The sequence below is a fragment of the Neovison vison genome, chromosome 11 (assembly GCF_020171115.1).
Source record: "Neovison vison isolate M4711 chromosome 11, ASM_NN_V1, whole genome shotgun sequence".
In the NCBI taxonomy this organism is placed as follows: Eukaryota; Metazoa; Chordata; class Mammalia; order Carnivora; family Mustelidae; genus Neogale; species Neogale vison.
The window spans coordinates 124,042,970-124,057,574 of NC_058101.1; the positions used below are offsets into that span (position 1 = coordinate 124,042,970).

At 40.3% G+C, this 14,605-nt stretch overlaps 1 protein-coding gene across 2 annotated transcripts in view; it reads left to right on the forward strand.

Annotated features, from left to right (window-relative positions):
- TMEM131L (transmembrane 131 like) overlaps positions 1-14,605 on the forward strand; it is a 169,964-nt gene that overhangs the window by 122,290 nt on the left and 33,069 nt on the right. For both annotated transcript variants that reach the window (XM_044224637.1, XM_044224638.1), the window contains exons 16-21: positions 243-360; positions 1,956-2,097; positions 3,540-3,649; positions 4,688-4,760; positions 7,451-7,578; positions 9,393-9,535. In XM_044224637.1, coding sequence (XP_044080572.1) covers positions 243-360; positions 1,956-2,097; positions 3,540-3,649; positions 4,688-4,760; positions 7,451-7,578; positions 9,393-9,535 — 714 coding nt within the window. The remainder of the gene's footprint in view (positions 1-242; positions 361-1,955; positions 2,098-3,539; positions 3,650-4,687; positions 4,761-7,450; positions 7,579-9,392; positions 9,536-14,605) is intronic.

A 14,605-nucleotide genomic window follows, 5' to 3' on the forward strand; every position in this document is an offset into this window, starting at 1 on the left:
CATGTGTCTTTTATGTTATTACCTTTACATAATTCGATTTAGTTTTGTTTTATACATGTTTATTTGATTTGATATATCATCTACCATTGGGTTAGAGGGACTCCTAGTAAACCAGTCAGAGGAAAGGGGTGGGTGTTGATTTGCTTGGCAGTCCTCTCAGTTTGAGAAGTTTGACAGCGTTCTTTCCTAACTGAACTGCATTTCCTGTACATCTTAAATATTACATCTGATCTAACTTGTAGAAAATCCTAATTGGGAAGGGAGTCTTTCTCTGGATCAGACTACCTGGGACGTGGATTCAGAATTTGCCAATAAATTGTATGAAAGATGGAAGAAATTTAAAACTGGTGACGGCTGCAAGTATGTCTTCTGTGTTCACCTTTCCTTCAGCACTGGGTTGGGGAAGAGGACACTACTGCGTAGTACTTTATTGAAATTGCATGACTGAGTTTTCAGTAATTAGTATTTCTCTTCGGCCTTTTATTTTGACAAATTTCCAGCCTCAGAAATGTTGTAACTATAGTGCTGTGAATACTCAAATATTCCTCATCTGGATTCAGCCATTGTTCACATTTTACCACTCTTGTTTTATTTCACTCTCGACCTCTGTATCTTTGTATACACCCACACACACACACATTTTCTTTTTGCTCAGTCATTTGAAAGTAAGCTGCACATCATCGTACTTCAACCCTCAGTAGTTTATTAGAAAGTATTTTATTTCCCCAGGAGAATATCCTCCTACGTAGAACTACACTACCATTACATACCCCACAAATTTAACATTGATACAGTCAAATTACCTAGTTACACAATCTGTATTCGGATTTCTCTGTTTGACCCACAAATATCCATTATAGCTGTCTTTTTCTTGTTCCTTTTTTAAAATCCAGGACCCATTTAAGGGTCACGTATTGCATTTGGTCATGTTTTCTTAATTTTCTTTCTTTCTTTCTTTTTTTAAGGTTTTATTTATTTATTTGACAGAGAGAGATCACAAGTAGGCAGAGAGGCAGGCAGAGAGAGAGAGAGAGAGAGAGAGAGAGGGGAAGCAGGCTCCCTGCTGAGCAGAGAGCCCGATGCAGGACTCGATCCCAGGACCCTGAGATCATGACCTGAGCTGAAGGCAGCAGCCTAACCCACTGAGCCACCCAGGCGCCCATGTTTTCTTAATTTTCTTTAGATATGTATCTTTGCCCCCCTTCTTCAATTTCATAATGTTGGCACTTTAGAGAGAGTCTTAGCCAGTTGTCTTATAGAACCTTCAGCACTGTGGGTTTTGCAAATTGTTTCTTCAAGTTTACACTCATATTAAACAGTTTTGGGGAAGAGTGTTGACTACTTGGGTTAGTCTCTGAAAGGACATAATGTCAATTTGTCCCACTATTGGTGATAAGTTGAATCACTTGACTCTCCCCATTGTATGTGTGACAGAGCTCTCTCCATTATAGATGGATTTTTCCTTTAATAAGTAATACATGCTATGATAATTTAAAATGATAAATTTCCTGTTCCCTAAGAACATGTCACTGATAATTCTTGTGTGGATTCATTAGTTGTTAGAGTGATGGCTGCAAAATGGTGATGTTTCTAATTATTTTGTTCACTCTACATTCTTTTTGAGCATCCCAGTGGATTCTTTATTCATTAGCACCATCTACCACAATTATTATTTCTGCTGCTAAGTTGTCCCAGATTTGGCCAGTGAGAGCCCCTTTAGGCTACCTTGTGGGTCCTTAAACATTCTTACCATTCATTCTTTGAGCATTCCCTTGCTTTTCAGTAAGAATGTTTCAGGATCATTTTGTACTTTCTCTTCCCCAGACTCAGAATAAGCCCTGTTTTCCCCCCAAGAACCCTTGATCCTTTTAGTGGGATTGGTATTTAGTGATTTCATTTTTTTTCTATGTCAAAATGATTTTTCAGAGTAATTTCTTTCTTTATGAATTACACAGGAGGACTGTTTTAGGAGTGACTCGGTTTGGCCGCTTGAAGAAATCCAAGGAGTCAGAACCCTTTGTTTTCCTTCTGCCTCGTTTGATTGCAGAACCCAGCCTGGTGTTAAACTTCAGCGCAACTGCCCTGAGGAGCACCGTGGTGAGGGTCGCGGGTCTCCTTGTCAGGGACGCCTCAGCTCTTGGGTTCTTGAGTTACCAGTCTTTCCCACCTTGAGAATACTGTCCCAGAACCAAAGATAATTTAAATTCATTTTAAGCGGCACACGTAAGCTTTTTAGTGCATTTAGTAGGGAGATACCACAAGAACAAAATGAGAAAAGTCAAAACAGACTGAAAATGCATGAAACAAATACACTTTCTGAAATTTGTTTTCAATTCAAAATCTATCTGCCAAGAAAGTGTTCAACTATGAACAGAATAAATCTTTTTTTAAGACTTTATTTTTTTTATTTTAAATTTATTTTTTAAGATTTTATTTATTTATTTGTCAGAGAGAGGTGGGGAGGGAGAGAGCACGCGCAAGCGGGGAGAGCAGCAGACGTGGGGAGAAGTAGGCTTCCTGCTGAGCAGAGAGCCTGATGCTGGGCTTGATCCCAGGACCCTGGGATCATGACCTAAGCCAAAGGCAGATGCTTAACTGATTGAGCCACCCAGGTGCCTTTTTTTTTTTTTTTCCTTAAGTCATTTCTCCACCATCATGTTGCTCTCTGTCCTTAGTGTGCTGACTCCCTCCCTCGTGTGTGTCTCCCTCGAGGAGCTAGGGAGTCCCAGAGGAAGGCCCAGGCAATGAAGGGACAGCAGCAGGCTTCCATGTGTGTCCCCCATCTCACTGCCAAAGAGCTGCCTGCGTCACATGTGGTCTGGGTGATAATTTCCACGCTGTGAGGCACTCACTGGGTTTCTTAGGGGTGGCATCTGAAGACTCTCAAAAAGATGTTCATTTTTAAACCATTTCAACTTAAAAGTTTCCAGAATAGTACCAAGAACTCCCGATCATGCTTCATCAGGATTCACAGTTTTCTATGTTTGCCACATTTGCTTTATCATTGCTTCTCTCACTCTGCACATACATACCACACGCACTTTTGTGAGCCACTTGATAGAATCAGATGCTGTGCCCCTCTTACCTCCACTTCATGGGATTTTCCTGAGGACAGGAGCATCTTCCCACCTGCCAGAGTGTAATTATCAGAATCAGAAAATGTGACATCAATCAGCATAATGTTACCTGGTCTGCAGTCAATATTCAGATTTTCCCAGTTATCCCACTCACATACTTTATGGTATGTTTTTTGTTTTTTTGTTTTTGTTTTTTCCCTCCAGTTCAGGATCCAGTTCAGGATCTTGAATTGTGTAATCGTGTCTTTTTTGTCACCTGTAGTCTTCCTGAACCTTTTGTTGTCTTTCATAGCAGAGACGTGGTTGAAGTGGGCAGGCTCTTTATTTTCTAAAATGTCCCTCGATTTGATTTACATGATGGTGCCTCGTGAGCAGATTCAGGTTATGAATTTTTTGCAGGCTTATTTCAGGGGCAGTGCCATGTCCTTCTCTGGGTTTTGATTTGCCTTTTCCCATATCTAGGTGAAGTACTTTGTGGTGAAGAATCCTTCCTCTTGGCCAGTCTCCATGCAGCTCCTGCCTCTCTCCTTGTATCCTAAGCCTGAGGCTGCAGTGCGTCTGCTCCATAAATGGTAAAGCGCCTGATAGAAGACTTTCTGACAGGGTTTGGGAAATGCTGTTATAACTCAGGATTATTCCAAGTCCTTCACATTTTTCACCTGGAACCTGTATGTGGGTGTAAACTGTATTAATCCCGGTACCTGGATCCCCACCTCCTCGGGGCATAGGCCTCAATGGAAATGGCCACTTCCCTTTGTCAGCATGTGGCACCATGTGGCAGCTTCACTGTTACTATGTCAAGGCTAGTTCCGAGCAGATACTATTTTCTTTGACCAGGGAATCTTTACAACTGTGATTTTCCCACATACACTCCTAAAATTTAGAATCTAAATCACAATGATCTCTGGGCAATTCAAGAAAATGGGTGTAGCGTGTTAGTACATTTTAATCGAGCATTAAAAAAGAAAAGATGATAATCCTTTTCGTTCATGGCTTAAAAGATGTTAGATATTCACGTCCTACGTGATTTTTACGAAGCAATCACAGTTTCATTTAGAATTTTTTTTTCCTTGGCTTAGTAGAACCTACTCTGATCCCGGGGTTTCTCAGTTTCAGCACTACTGACATTTTGGACAAGGTGATTTTCTGTTTGAGGGAGGGGGGCTGTCCTGTGTTTCGGAGGATGTTTAGGAGCTCCCCTGGCTTCTCCCCAAGAGGTGCCAGTAGGACCTTCCCAGCTGTGGTAAACAAAAATGTCCCCAGATACTGCCAGTCATCCCCCGGGAGATAAAATTTTCCTTGGTTGAGAGTCACTTCCTGTCAGGTTCCAAATGGACCATTTGGAGAAAAAAAAAGCTTCATATTTAGAACTTTTTTTTTACCCCATGCTTCTTTACTTTCTGTGCTGCCAAAGTCATTCATTCATCAATATTTATTGAGCACTCACATTACACCAGGTACAGTTCCGGGGGTGGGACATGGTAGTGCCATGACGGGGTGAATTGTGTATGCAAATAGGTGGGCTCACATAATAGGTGTATGTGCACACATCTTAGTCTTTCTTTTATTGGCAATCTGAATGCTATTTCAAACGTTTTTTCTCTTTATAGGTTTGGCACCGATATGCAGATGATTAATTTCACAACTGGTGAATTCCAGCTCACCAAAGCTTGCCCTTACCGGGTAGGATGTCCTCTTTAAATAGAAAAGGAATGCTAAACAAACTATACACATAGTGTATGGGCTTTACTGATTTGTGTTTCAAGTGTTTTTAAATAATATATGCAGCTTTCTTATTTTTATATTCTAGACATTAAGCATACATAGCAGATTTTTCCAATTAACGACTGCAGCAGGAGCTGCACGGTTCATGTTAGCCTGTAAATCATTTTAATTTGATAGTTTGGACTCATGTGACTGAAGAAATAACAATTGAATCAGGGCTATGTAGAAAACCATAAAACTTGAGATCCGGGAATTTACAATTCTTTTAGATTCCCCATCCAGTATTTTTTAGGGCCGCATAAGGTAAAAATACACTTAAAAAAAAATCTTCTCCCACCAAACTGGCTTCATGTTTTTAGCAAGTCACCCAGTTTCTGTGATGTTCACCTCATCTGTAAAAAAGGATTTCTCTGAAATACTTAAGCCCCTGGGCACTGATGAGTTCTTGCACAAGTACTTAGGAGGAGGAGTAAACATGTCACATGGTGAGGATGTTGTCTGGGGACTTGGCAGCCTTGTTTCTTAGTTTCCACTCAGTAGTTCCGTGGCTCTTTGTATGGACCTGAGTGTTTTCCTTACAAGTATCTTATGTGTGAGATCAAGTCAGACACAGAGCATCTGTTAAATGAGTACAAACACACACGCAAGCACACATAGGCACACAACTATATTTCTAACACACACATATTTAAATGCCTTGGGTATTTGCTTCGTTCTCCGCACTTATCCCTCTGAAGATACACTGTTGGCTCTAGGTGAACTTGGATAACAGAAAGAGGGAAAACAGATAACCTCCAACTCAGAGTTAAAACTCATCAAAGCAAGTTTTTAAGTGGATTTTTAACAGAGACTTAAAATAGGAAATACATTACAGCAAATGTTCTTTCTCTTCGTAAGTGGTCTAGGCGGCAACACGGTCTTGTTTTAGTTAGCAAGCCTGCCGGTGCTCATTCCCTCTCATTCTCTTTTCCACTGAGCAGTCTCCCAGAGCCATTGGGAGGTAAATTTGTCCAAAATACTAAGACATCTTTTGCCCCAGTGGTTGAACCATACATAATTTAGGATTCCAAAAATAATGCCAAATTTCTTTTACATATAAATGTTCTGTTCAGATTTGAACAAATGGTGCAACTCATTTGGAAAAAGTTTTCCATCTGTAATCAAAGGTTCCCCAAGGAAACAAAAGGCACACCTTTTGCCATCAAGGACTCTATTACCATCAAGAATAATAAGAATGCCTTTGAGACACTTAGAAGTTTAACTCAAAATTCTTATTTGAACTCTGTCATGTAAAGAAAGGCTCGTGTTTTTATGATGTTGGTGTGCTTTTAGAAATGTAATGCCTTGGGGCACCTGGGTGGCTCAGTGGGTTAAAGCCTCTGCCTTCAGCTCAGGTCATGGTCCTAGGGTCCTGGGATCGAGCCCCGCATCGGGCTCTCTGCTCAGCAGGGAGCCTGCTTTCTCCCCCCCCCTCTCTCTGTCTGCCTCTCTGCGTACTTGTGATCTCTGTCTGTCAAATAAATAAATAAAAATAATCTTAAAAAAAAAAAAAAAAAGAAATGTAATGCCTTTAGCGAAAAGCAGGGGGAATTGCACAGTCAGGATTCCGTACCCAGGGTCATGACATGGGCTTGCTATGTGACCCTGAGCAGATTCCTTAACCTCTCTATAGCCTCCTCTCTCTTGCTTTCAATAATGCTAGAAGATTCAGTAAGGTTTATGGAATGTTCAGCATCTTAGAGACCTTATCATATTCTTGTGCCCGGCATATAAGAACTATTTAATAAAGAATGTTTTTATTAGAGTTTTAATACTAAAAATCAGCTTTTTATCCAATATTTATATTAAATCTATGTAAAGCCAGGTTTCTACCCTCATGAAGTTTATAATTCTAATGGACACAAACCAAGTACCCACTATTTCTTCTCTCAGATAGCATGGGGACATGCCAGCAACAGTTTCAGGATAAAACACGTTGAAAAATGAAGAATACATTGTTACCGTGCAGATGTATGATTGTAGCCCTAAGAAACTAATAAATTGTTTTTAGTGAAAAGGAGCTGGGGAAAGCAGTGGAAAGAAGAAAAATAATGAAGAACTCAATCTTGGATGCTAAATTCAGAACACAAGATCTAGTCAGAGTTAATCTTGGGGAAAGTCAAGGAGGATGTGAAGAGAGATCTTTCTCCTGAGTGCAGAGACCGAATGTAATAAAAGATGGTTTCGTATAAACTGAAGCTCAGTATGAAAGAGAAATGTGAGGGTGTCCAGCAGCAGAGAGGTATCTGGTCTGCTCCCCGTAGCGTTCAAGCAGGGGCTGTTTGATCTGTTTTCCGAGGGATGTGTTAACAGTCAGAGCATCTTGGCAGAGAAGGCTGCTTCTGGCCACAAGTCCCCTCTGAGCCAGGAAGCAAATCCCCTTTTGGACATCTGTGGCCAGTTGTCCTGCAGCCTCTTCCTACACTTCTCAGCTGTGGTTCGGGAGCTGCTTATTGGTGTGAGCTCTCAGGGTAAACAAGCTCAGTAGGTCGATGGGGGTAGTCTCATCTGGACATTAAAAGAAGAGCCGTCATGGTCATCCTAAAAAATGCATGTAGACAGAAGCTTGTCTTACAGGATTCACTGACTTGCACATATTAAATTTGCAGGGCATGCATTCTGAGGAGTCCAGGGCTGGTATCCTCCACTTACATTTGCAGCCTCTGGAGATGAAAAGGGTCGGTGTTGTGTTCATGCCAGCTGACTATGGGAAAGTTACATCACTCATACTAATCCGGTAGGTGTTTCCCCATCCCGGAGCCCATTTCTTTCCCATCCCTTCATCCATCCAAGTCTCGTCTCAAGAATCCGTAGTCTCTTTAGTTAAGGGCTGACATTAGTCTCTTAGGCGGGTAGGGATGAGGCCATGTTGCAAGTCAGGAAGAGTAAAGGCTGCCTGAGGCTCTGTGCTTACTTCGGTGGGGCCTCTAGCCTCGTAAGGTGGAGGCCGCATGCCCTTCTCCCCAAGAGTCACAATGTATTTTGCTTACCATCTCCTCTGTTGCTGTCTCCAAGGGCAGAACACACACATACACGCACACACACCTCTAACCTTAGCTTGGAAAAGTAATTGGAAACACTGCTGTGTACGTTTTCATTCCACAGTGTTTGGATTCACTCCACTCTCATAGCTGCCTTGCTTGTGCAATTTCTGTAACCCCAAAGGACAATGGACTAAGGATTATTGAGCCCATTGGCTTTTTTAAACTTCTTTTTCTTTCTTTTAAATGACAGAGGTTGCTAACTGATTTAAGCACCTAATGTTTTTCATTGTTTAATCTTTTTCATCTTTAGGTAGTCTGTATTGAGAGTCTTCTTTCAAAAATTTACAGTAAATACAGATCTATGTTGATGTTCTCTGCATTGGTGAGAGGTCCAACTTTTAATAAATGACATTTTAGTTTCTTTTTAAAGCTTTTCTAGTATCACATCAGCTGGCAAAGATTTTCATATTCTAAGCTTCCTTTAATATATCCCATGAGTTTTTTCTACAAGTGAGTGCCCTGAAAAAGGAAACGTACTAAAGTTTTTAAAGGAGTGTGTTCTGTTAAGCATTTTAACTTCTCATGCCCTGTAGTGTCTTTCATTTTAAACCCATTCTCCTTTGAAAATCTAAGGTCCGGGGAAGTGCAGAGATCAACTTTACCTCATCCCAGGTTAAACTCTTTTGGCTTTGGAAAGTCTAAATTATTTAGAGTACTTAATTTATTTTTGATGTTTCTGTATTGATAGTATTTTTCTATAGACAATAGCATAACTAACTTAAAGCCTTTGTAATGGTGGAAGATTGTTAATTCTTTAGGTAAAGATACAAAGATATTGGTGTATTTTGCATAATTAGGTATGAATTCCTTCTCTGCTTCTACAGTATTTATGTTAATGAGGACTGGCTTTCACTCTAGTCTGCATCATTTAAACATCTGTCCATTTAACTTTTTATGTCCTAGCAGTCATGCTTTGAGTTACTGAGAAGGCAAAGCTAGTCTGAATTTGTGTTTGATGACTAAGAACTCGAGTAGATATAGTAGAAACCGTAGGATTCTACTTCTACAGTTATCCCAAAAGCAGAATTTCCTATAGTCAAGATTACAGTGTAAACACCTTCATTCACTCATAAGCACTTTTGGTCAGTTAGTCTAAATTTGGTAATATTTCTCAGAGGTCTCCAATTTTTCAGGGTCCCCCCCCCCCCGTTTTTTTTTGTTTTTTTTTTTTTTTCTTTTTCCCTCTTGGAAGTCCAGTCACCACCCTGGTAGCTGATTATTAGAAAACACGGCTTAGCATTCCCGGGCCAGGGTAAGAGAGTGATGAAGAGCGTTCACTAGTTCTTGCTGTGGGCAGCCTCAACCTTCCTGGTGCTCAGGCAGCTTCCATTGCCCATGGACACCCTCTAATTCCAGGAGATAGCCAGAGGTAACACACTATTTAAACTAATTTCCTCTTTCACAATGATACAACTGTTTGTGTCAGCAAGGAATGTTTAAGTACAAATACACTGTGTCTTGTGATTCTATTATAATGCCTTTGTGTTTCTATGTGTTGCCCGAATAGGAATAACTTGACGGTTATTGACATGATTGCTGTGGAAGGGTTCGGAGCCAGAGAGTTACTGAAAGTGGGTGGAAGGCTTCCAGGTGCAGGAGGTTCACTCCGATTCAAGGTGCCTGAGTCCACGCTGATGGACTGCCGGCGACGTGAGTTCATGCGCGTAGCCCTCCAATGGGGAAGGCTTGGTGCTAAAGGCAAGGGCAAAAGGATTCCATAATTGACAGTTAATTCATGGCATTGATACAGATAATTAAATCAGGCGAACATACGAGCATATATGATAGGCTAGTACTACTTAGAAAAATAGCGTTAGATATTTAATCCAACTTAAATGATACCTATATAAGCAGTATAATTGCTAAATCATCAGCATAGTGATAGATATTTAAGATAAATAGCATGAAATGTCAGTTTGATTATCAGCTACATCTTCATTAAAAAAAAAAAAAATCACACCAAAATGATGAATGTCAAGAAGAGTAAAGATCTGCTAACTGGTAGAATTTATGCAGTAGTGCAAATTCTCCTTATCTGTGTCACCCAGGACAGCAGATATGTGTGGTTAATGAGCATATAAAAAAAATATATAACTGGTGTGAGCTGTTAAATTTACTTAATTTTAATTTTAGCCATGTATATCTAGTGACCTACTGTATTAGACACTGCAGATTTGGAAACTTATCTAAACATTGCATTAGAAATTTCCAAATTGTGCATGTATTTAAATCAAATGCTTCTAAAATAGTTATATTAGTTTCAAGAACTTCCTCAGGAACCAAGACAAAAATCAAACAATAGATGTAAAATGTTTTTGGTAAATTCCTTGTTTTCCTATTATTATCTTGAATTTCTGGAACACACAGAAAACATTTTAGTGTAACACCATGCATCCTATGGAGAAAGCTGGTTGGAGAAAGTATTAGTTTGTAGCACTGTCTAATGCCTGATGGGAATTTCTTTATTAAGAAAACTATGCTAATTGCACATTGAGTTTGAAAAGATTTACTGACCTTTTGTGTTCAAAATTCAGAGTATTTGCTCTTTTATTCATTCATTCAGTAATTTAGAGTTGACCCTGAAAGATGAAACTAAGGAAAATTATAAAAACTACAGACCTAGATAAAATTTTAGTTGTTACGGGAACCTAGGTCAAGATGGCGGAGAAGTAGCAGGCTGAGACTACTTCAGCTAGCAGGATATCAGCTAGATAGCTTATCTAAAGATTGCAAACACCTGCAAATCCATCAGCAGATCGAAGAGAAGAAGAACGGCAATTCTAGAAAGAGAAAAACAACCACTTTCTGAAAGGTAGGACTGGTGGAGAAGTGAATCCAAAGCAACGGGAAGACAGACCCCGGGGGGAGGGGCTGGCTCCCGGCAAGCGGCGGAGCAATGGAGCACAAAATCAGGACTTTTAAAAGTCTTTTCCGCTGAGGGACATCGCTACAGAGGCTAAACCGGGGCGAAGCCCACGCGGGGTCATCGTGGCCTCAGGTCCCGCTGGGTCACAGAAGGATCGGGGGTATCTGAGTGTCGCAGAGCTTGCGGGTATTGGAACGGGAATGCCGGCTACAGAGACAGAGCCGACAGTAAGCTCGCAGCTCGGGGTTACCTTGAACCGGCCACAGGCGCGGTGAGCTCGGAGCGCGGCCGGAGGTCAGGCAGACGGGAGTTACTGGGCGCTGTTCTCTGAGGGCGCACTGAGGAGTGGAGCCCCAGGCTCTCGGCTCCTCCGGGCCAGAGACCAGGAGGCCGCCATTTGTATTCCTGTCCTCCGGAACTCTACGGAAAGCGCTCAGGGAACAAAAGCTCCTGAAAGCAAACCTGAGCGGATTACTCAGCCCGGGCCCTGGTAAGGGTGGTGCAATTCCGCCTGGGCCAAAGACACTTGAGAATCACTATACCAGGCCCTTCCCTCAGAAGATCAACAAGAAATCCAGCCAAGACCAAGTTCACCTACCAAGGAGTGCAGTTTCAATACCAAGGAGAGCAGGAGAATTCCAGAAGAGGAGAAAGCAAAGCACGGAACTCATGGCTTTCTCCCTGTGATTTTTTAGTCTTGCAGTTAATTTAATTTTTTTCTTTTTCATTTTTTTCTCTTCTTCTGCTAAAATTTTTTTTAACTTTTACCCTTTTCTTTTTTAACATTTTTTAACTAGTTTATCTAATATATATATTTTTTCTTTTTTATACTTTTCTTTATTCATTTTCTTTTTTTAATTCTTTTTTTTTGTTTTTTGTTTTTTTTTCTTTTTCTTTCTTTCTTTTTGAACTTCTTTTTATCCCCTTTCTCCCCCCTCATGATTTGGGATCTCTTCTGATTTGGTTAAAACATATTTTCCTGGGGTTGTTGCCACCCTTTTAGTATTTTACTTGCTCCTTCATATACTCTTAGCTGGACAAAATGACAAGGCGGAAAAATTCACCACAAAAAAAAGAACAAGAGGCAGTACCAAAGGCTAGGGACCTAATCAATACAGACATTGGTAATATGTCAGATCTAGAGTTCAGAATGACAATTCTCAAGGTTCTAGCCGGGCTCGAAAACGGCATGGAAGATCTTAGAGAAACCCTCTCGGGAGATATAAAAGCCCTTTCTGGAGAAATAAAAGAACTAAAATCTAACCAAGTTGAAATCAAAAAAGCTATTAATGAGGTGCAATCAAAAATGGAGGCTCTCACTGCTAGGATAAATGAGGCAGAAGAAAGAATTAGCGATATAGAAGACCAAATGACAGAGAATAAAGAAGCTGAGCAAAAGAGGGACAAACAGCTACTGGACCACGAGGAGAGAATTCGAGAGATAAGTGACGCCATAAGACAAAACAACATTAGAATAATTGGGATTCCAGAAGAAGAAGAAAGAGAGGGGAGCAGAAGGTATACTGGAGAGAATTATTGGGGAGAATTTCCCCAATATGGCAAAGGGAATGAGCATCAAAATTCAGGAGGTTCAGAGAACATCCCTCAAAATCAATAAGAATAGGCCCACACCCCGTCACCTAATAGTAAAATTTACAAGCCTTAGTGACAAAGAGAAAATCCTGAAAGCAGCCCGGGAAAAGAAGTCTGTAACATACAATGGTAAAAACATTAGATTGGCAGCTGACTTATCCACAGAGACCTGGCAGGCCAGAAAGAGCTGGCATGATATTTTCAGAGCACTAAACAAGAAAAACATGCAGCCAAGAATACTATATCCGGCTAGGCTATCATTGAAAATAGAAGGAAAGATTAAAAGCTTCCAGAAGAAACAAAAACTGAAAGAATTTGCAAACACCAAACCAGCTCTACAGGAAATATTGAAAGGGGTCCTCTAAGCAAAGAGAGAGTCTACCAGTGGTAGATCAAAAAGGAACAGAGACAATATACAGTAACAGTCACCTTACAGGCAATACAATGGCACTAAATTCATATCTCTCAATAGTTACCCTGAATGTTAATGGGCTAAATGCCCCAATCAAAAGACACAGGGTATCAGAATGGATAAAGAAACAAAACCCATCTATATGTTGCCTCCAAGAAAGTCATTCTAAGCCCGAAGACACCTCCAGATTTAAAGTGAGGGGGTGGAAAAGAATTTACCATGCTAATGGACATCAGAAGAAAGCAGGAGTGGCAATCCTTAGATCAATTAGATTTTAAGCCAAAGACTATAATAAGAGATGAGGAAGGACACTATATCATACTCAAAGGGTCTGTCCAACAAGAAGATCTAACAATTTTAAATATCTATGCCCCCAACGTGGGAGCAGCCAACTATATAAACCAATTAATAACAAAATCAAAGAAACACATCAACAATAATACAATAATAGTAGGGGACTTTAACACTCCCCTCACTGAAACGGACAGATGATCTAAGCAAAAGATCAACAAGGAAATAAAGGCCTTAAACGACACACTGGACCAGATGGACATCACAGATATATTCAGAACATTTCATCCCAAAGCAACAGAATATACATTCTTCTCTAGTGCACATGGAACATTCTCCAGAATAGATCACATCCTCGGTCCTAAATCAGGACTCAACCGGTATCAAAAGATTGGGATCATTCCCTGCATATTTTCAGACCACAATGCTCTGAAGCTAGAACTCAACCATAAGAGGAAGTTTGGAAAGAACCCAAAAACATGGAGACTAAACAGCATCCTTCTAAAGAATGAATGGGTCAACCGGGAAATTAAAGAATTGAAAAAAATCATGGAAACAAATGATAATGAAAATACAACGGTTCAAAATCTGTGGGACACAACAAAGGCAGTCCTGAGAGGAAAATACATAGCGGTACAAGCTTTTCTCAAGAAACAAGAAAGGTCTCAGGTACACAACCTAACCCTACACCTAAAGGAGCTGGAGAAAGAACAAGAAAGAAACCCTAAGCCCAGCAGGAGAAGAGAAATCATAAAGATCAGAGCAGAAATCAATGAAATAGAAACCAAAAAAACAATAGAACAAATCAACGAAACTAGGAGCTTGTTCTTTGAAAGAATTAATAAAATTGATAAACCCCTGGCCAGACTTATCAAAAAGAAAAGAGAAAGGACCCAAATAAATAAAATCATGAATGAAAGAGGAGAGATCACAACTAACACCAAAGAAATACAAACTATTATAAGAACATACTATGAGCAACTCTACGCCAACAAATTTGACAATCTGGAAGAAATGGATGCATTCCTAGAAACATATAAACTACCACAACTGAACCAGGAAGAAATAGAAAGCCTGAACAGACCCATAACCAGTAAGGAGATTGAAACAGTCATTAAAAATCTCCAAACAAACAAAAGCCCAGGGCCAGACGGCTTCCCGGGGGAATTCTACCAAACATTTAAAGAAGAACTAATTCCTATTCTCCTGAAACTGTTCCAAAAAATAGAAATGGAAGGAAAACTTCCAAACTCATTTTATGAGGCCAGCATCACCTTGATCCCAAAACCAGACAAGGATCCCATCAAAAAAGAGAACTACAGACCAATAGCCTTGATGAACACAGATGCGAAAATTCTCACCAAAACACTAGCCAATAGGATTCAATAGTACATTAAAAGGATTATTCACCACGACCAAGTGGGATTTATTCCAGGGCTGCAAGGTTGGTTCAACATCCGCAAATCAGTCAATGTGATACAACACATCAATAAAAGAAAGAACAAGAACCATATGATACTCTCAATAGATGCTGAAAAAGCATTTGACAAAGTACAGC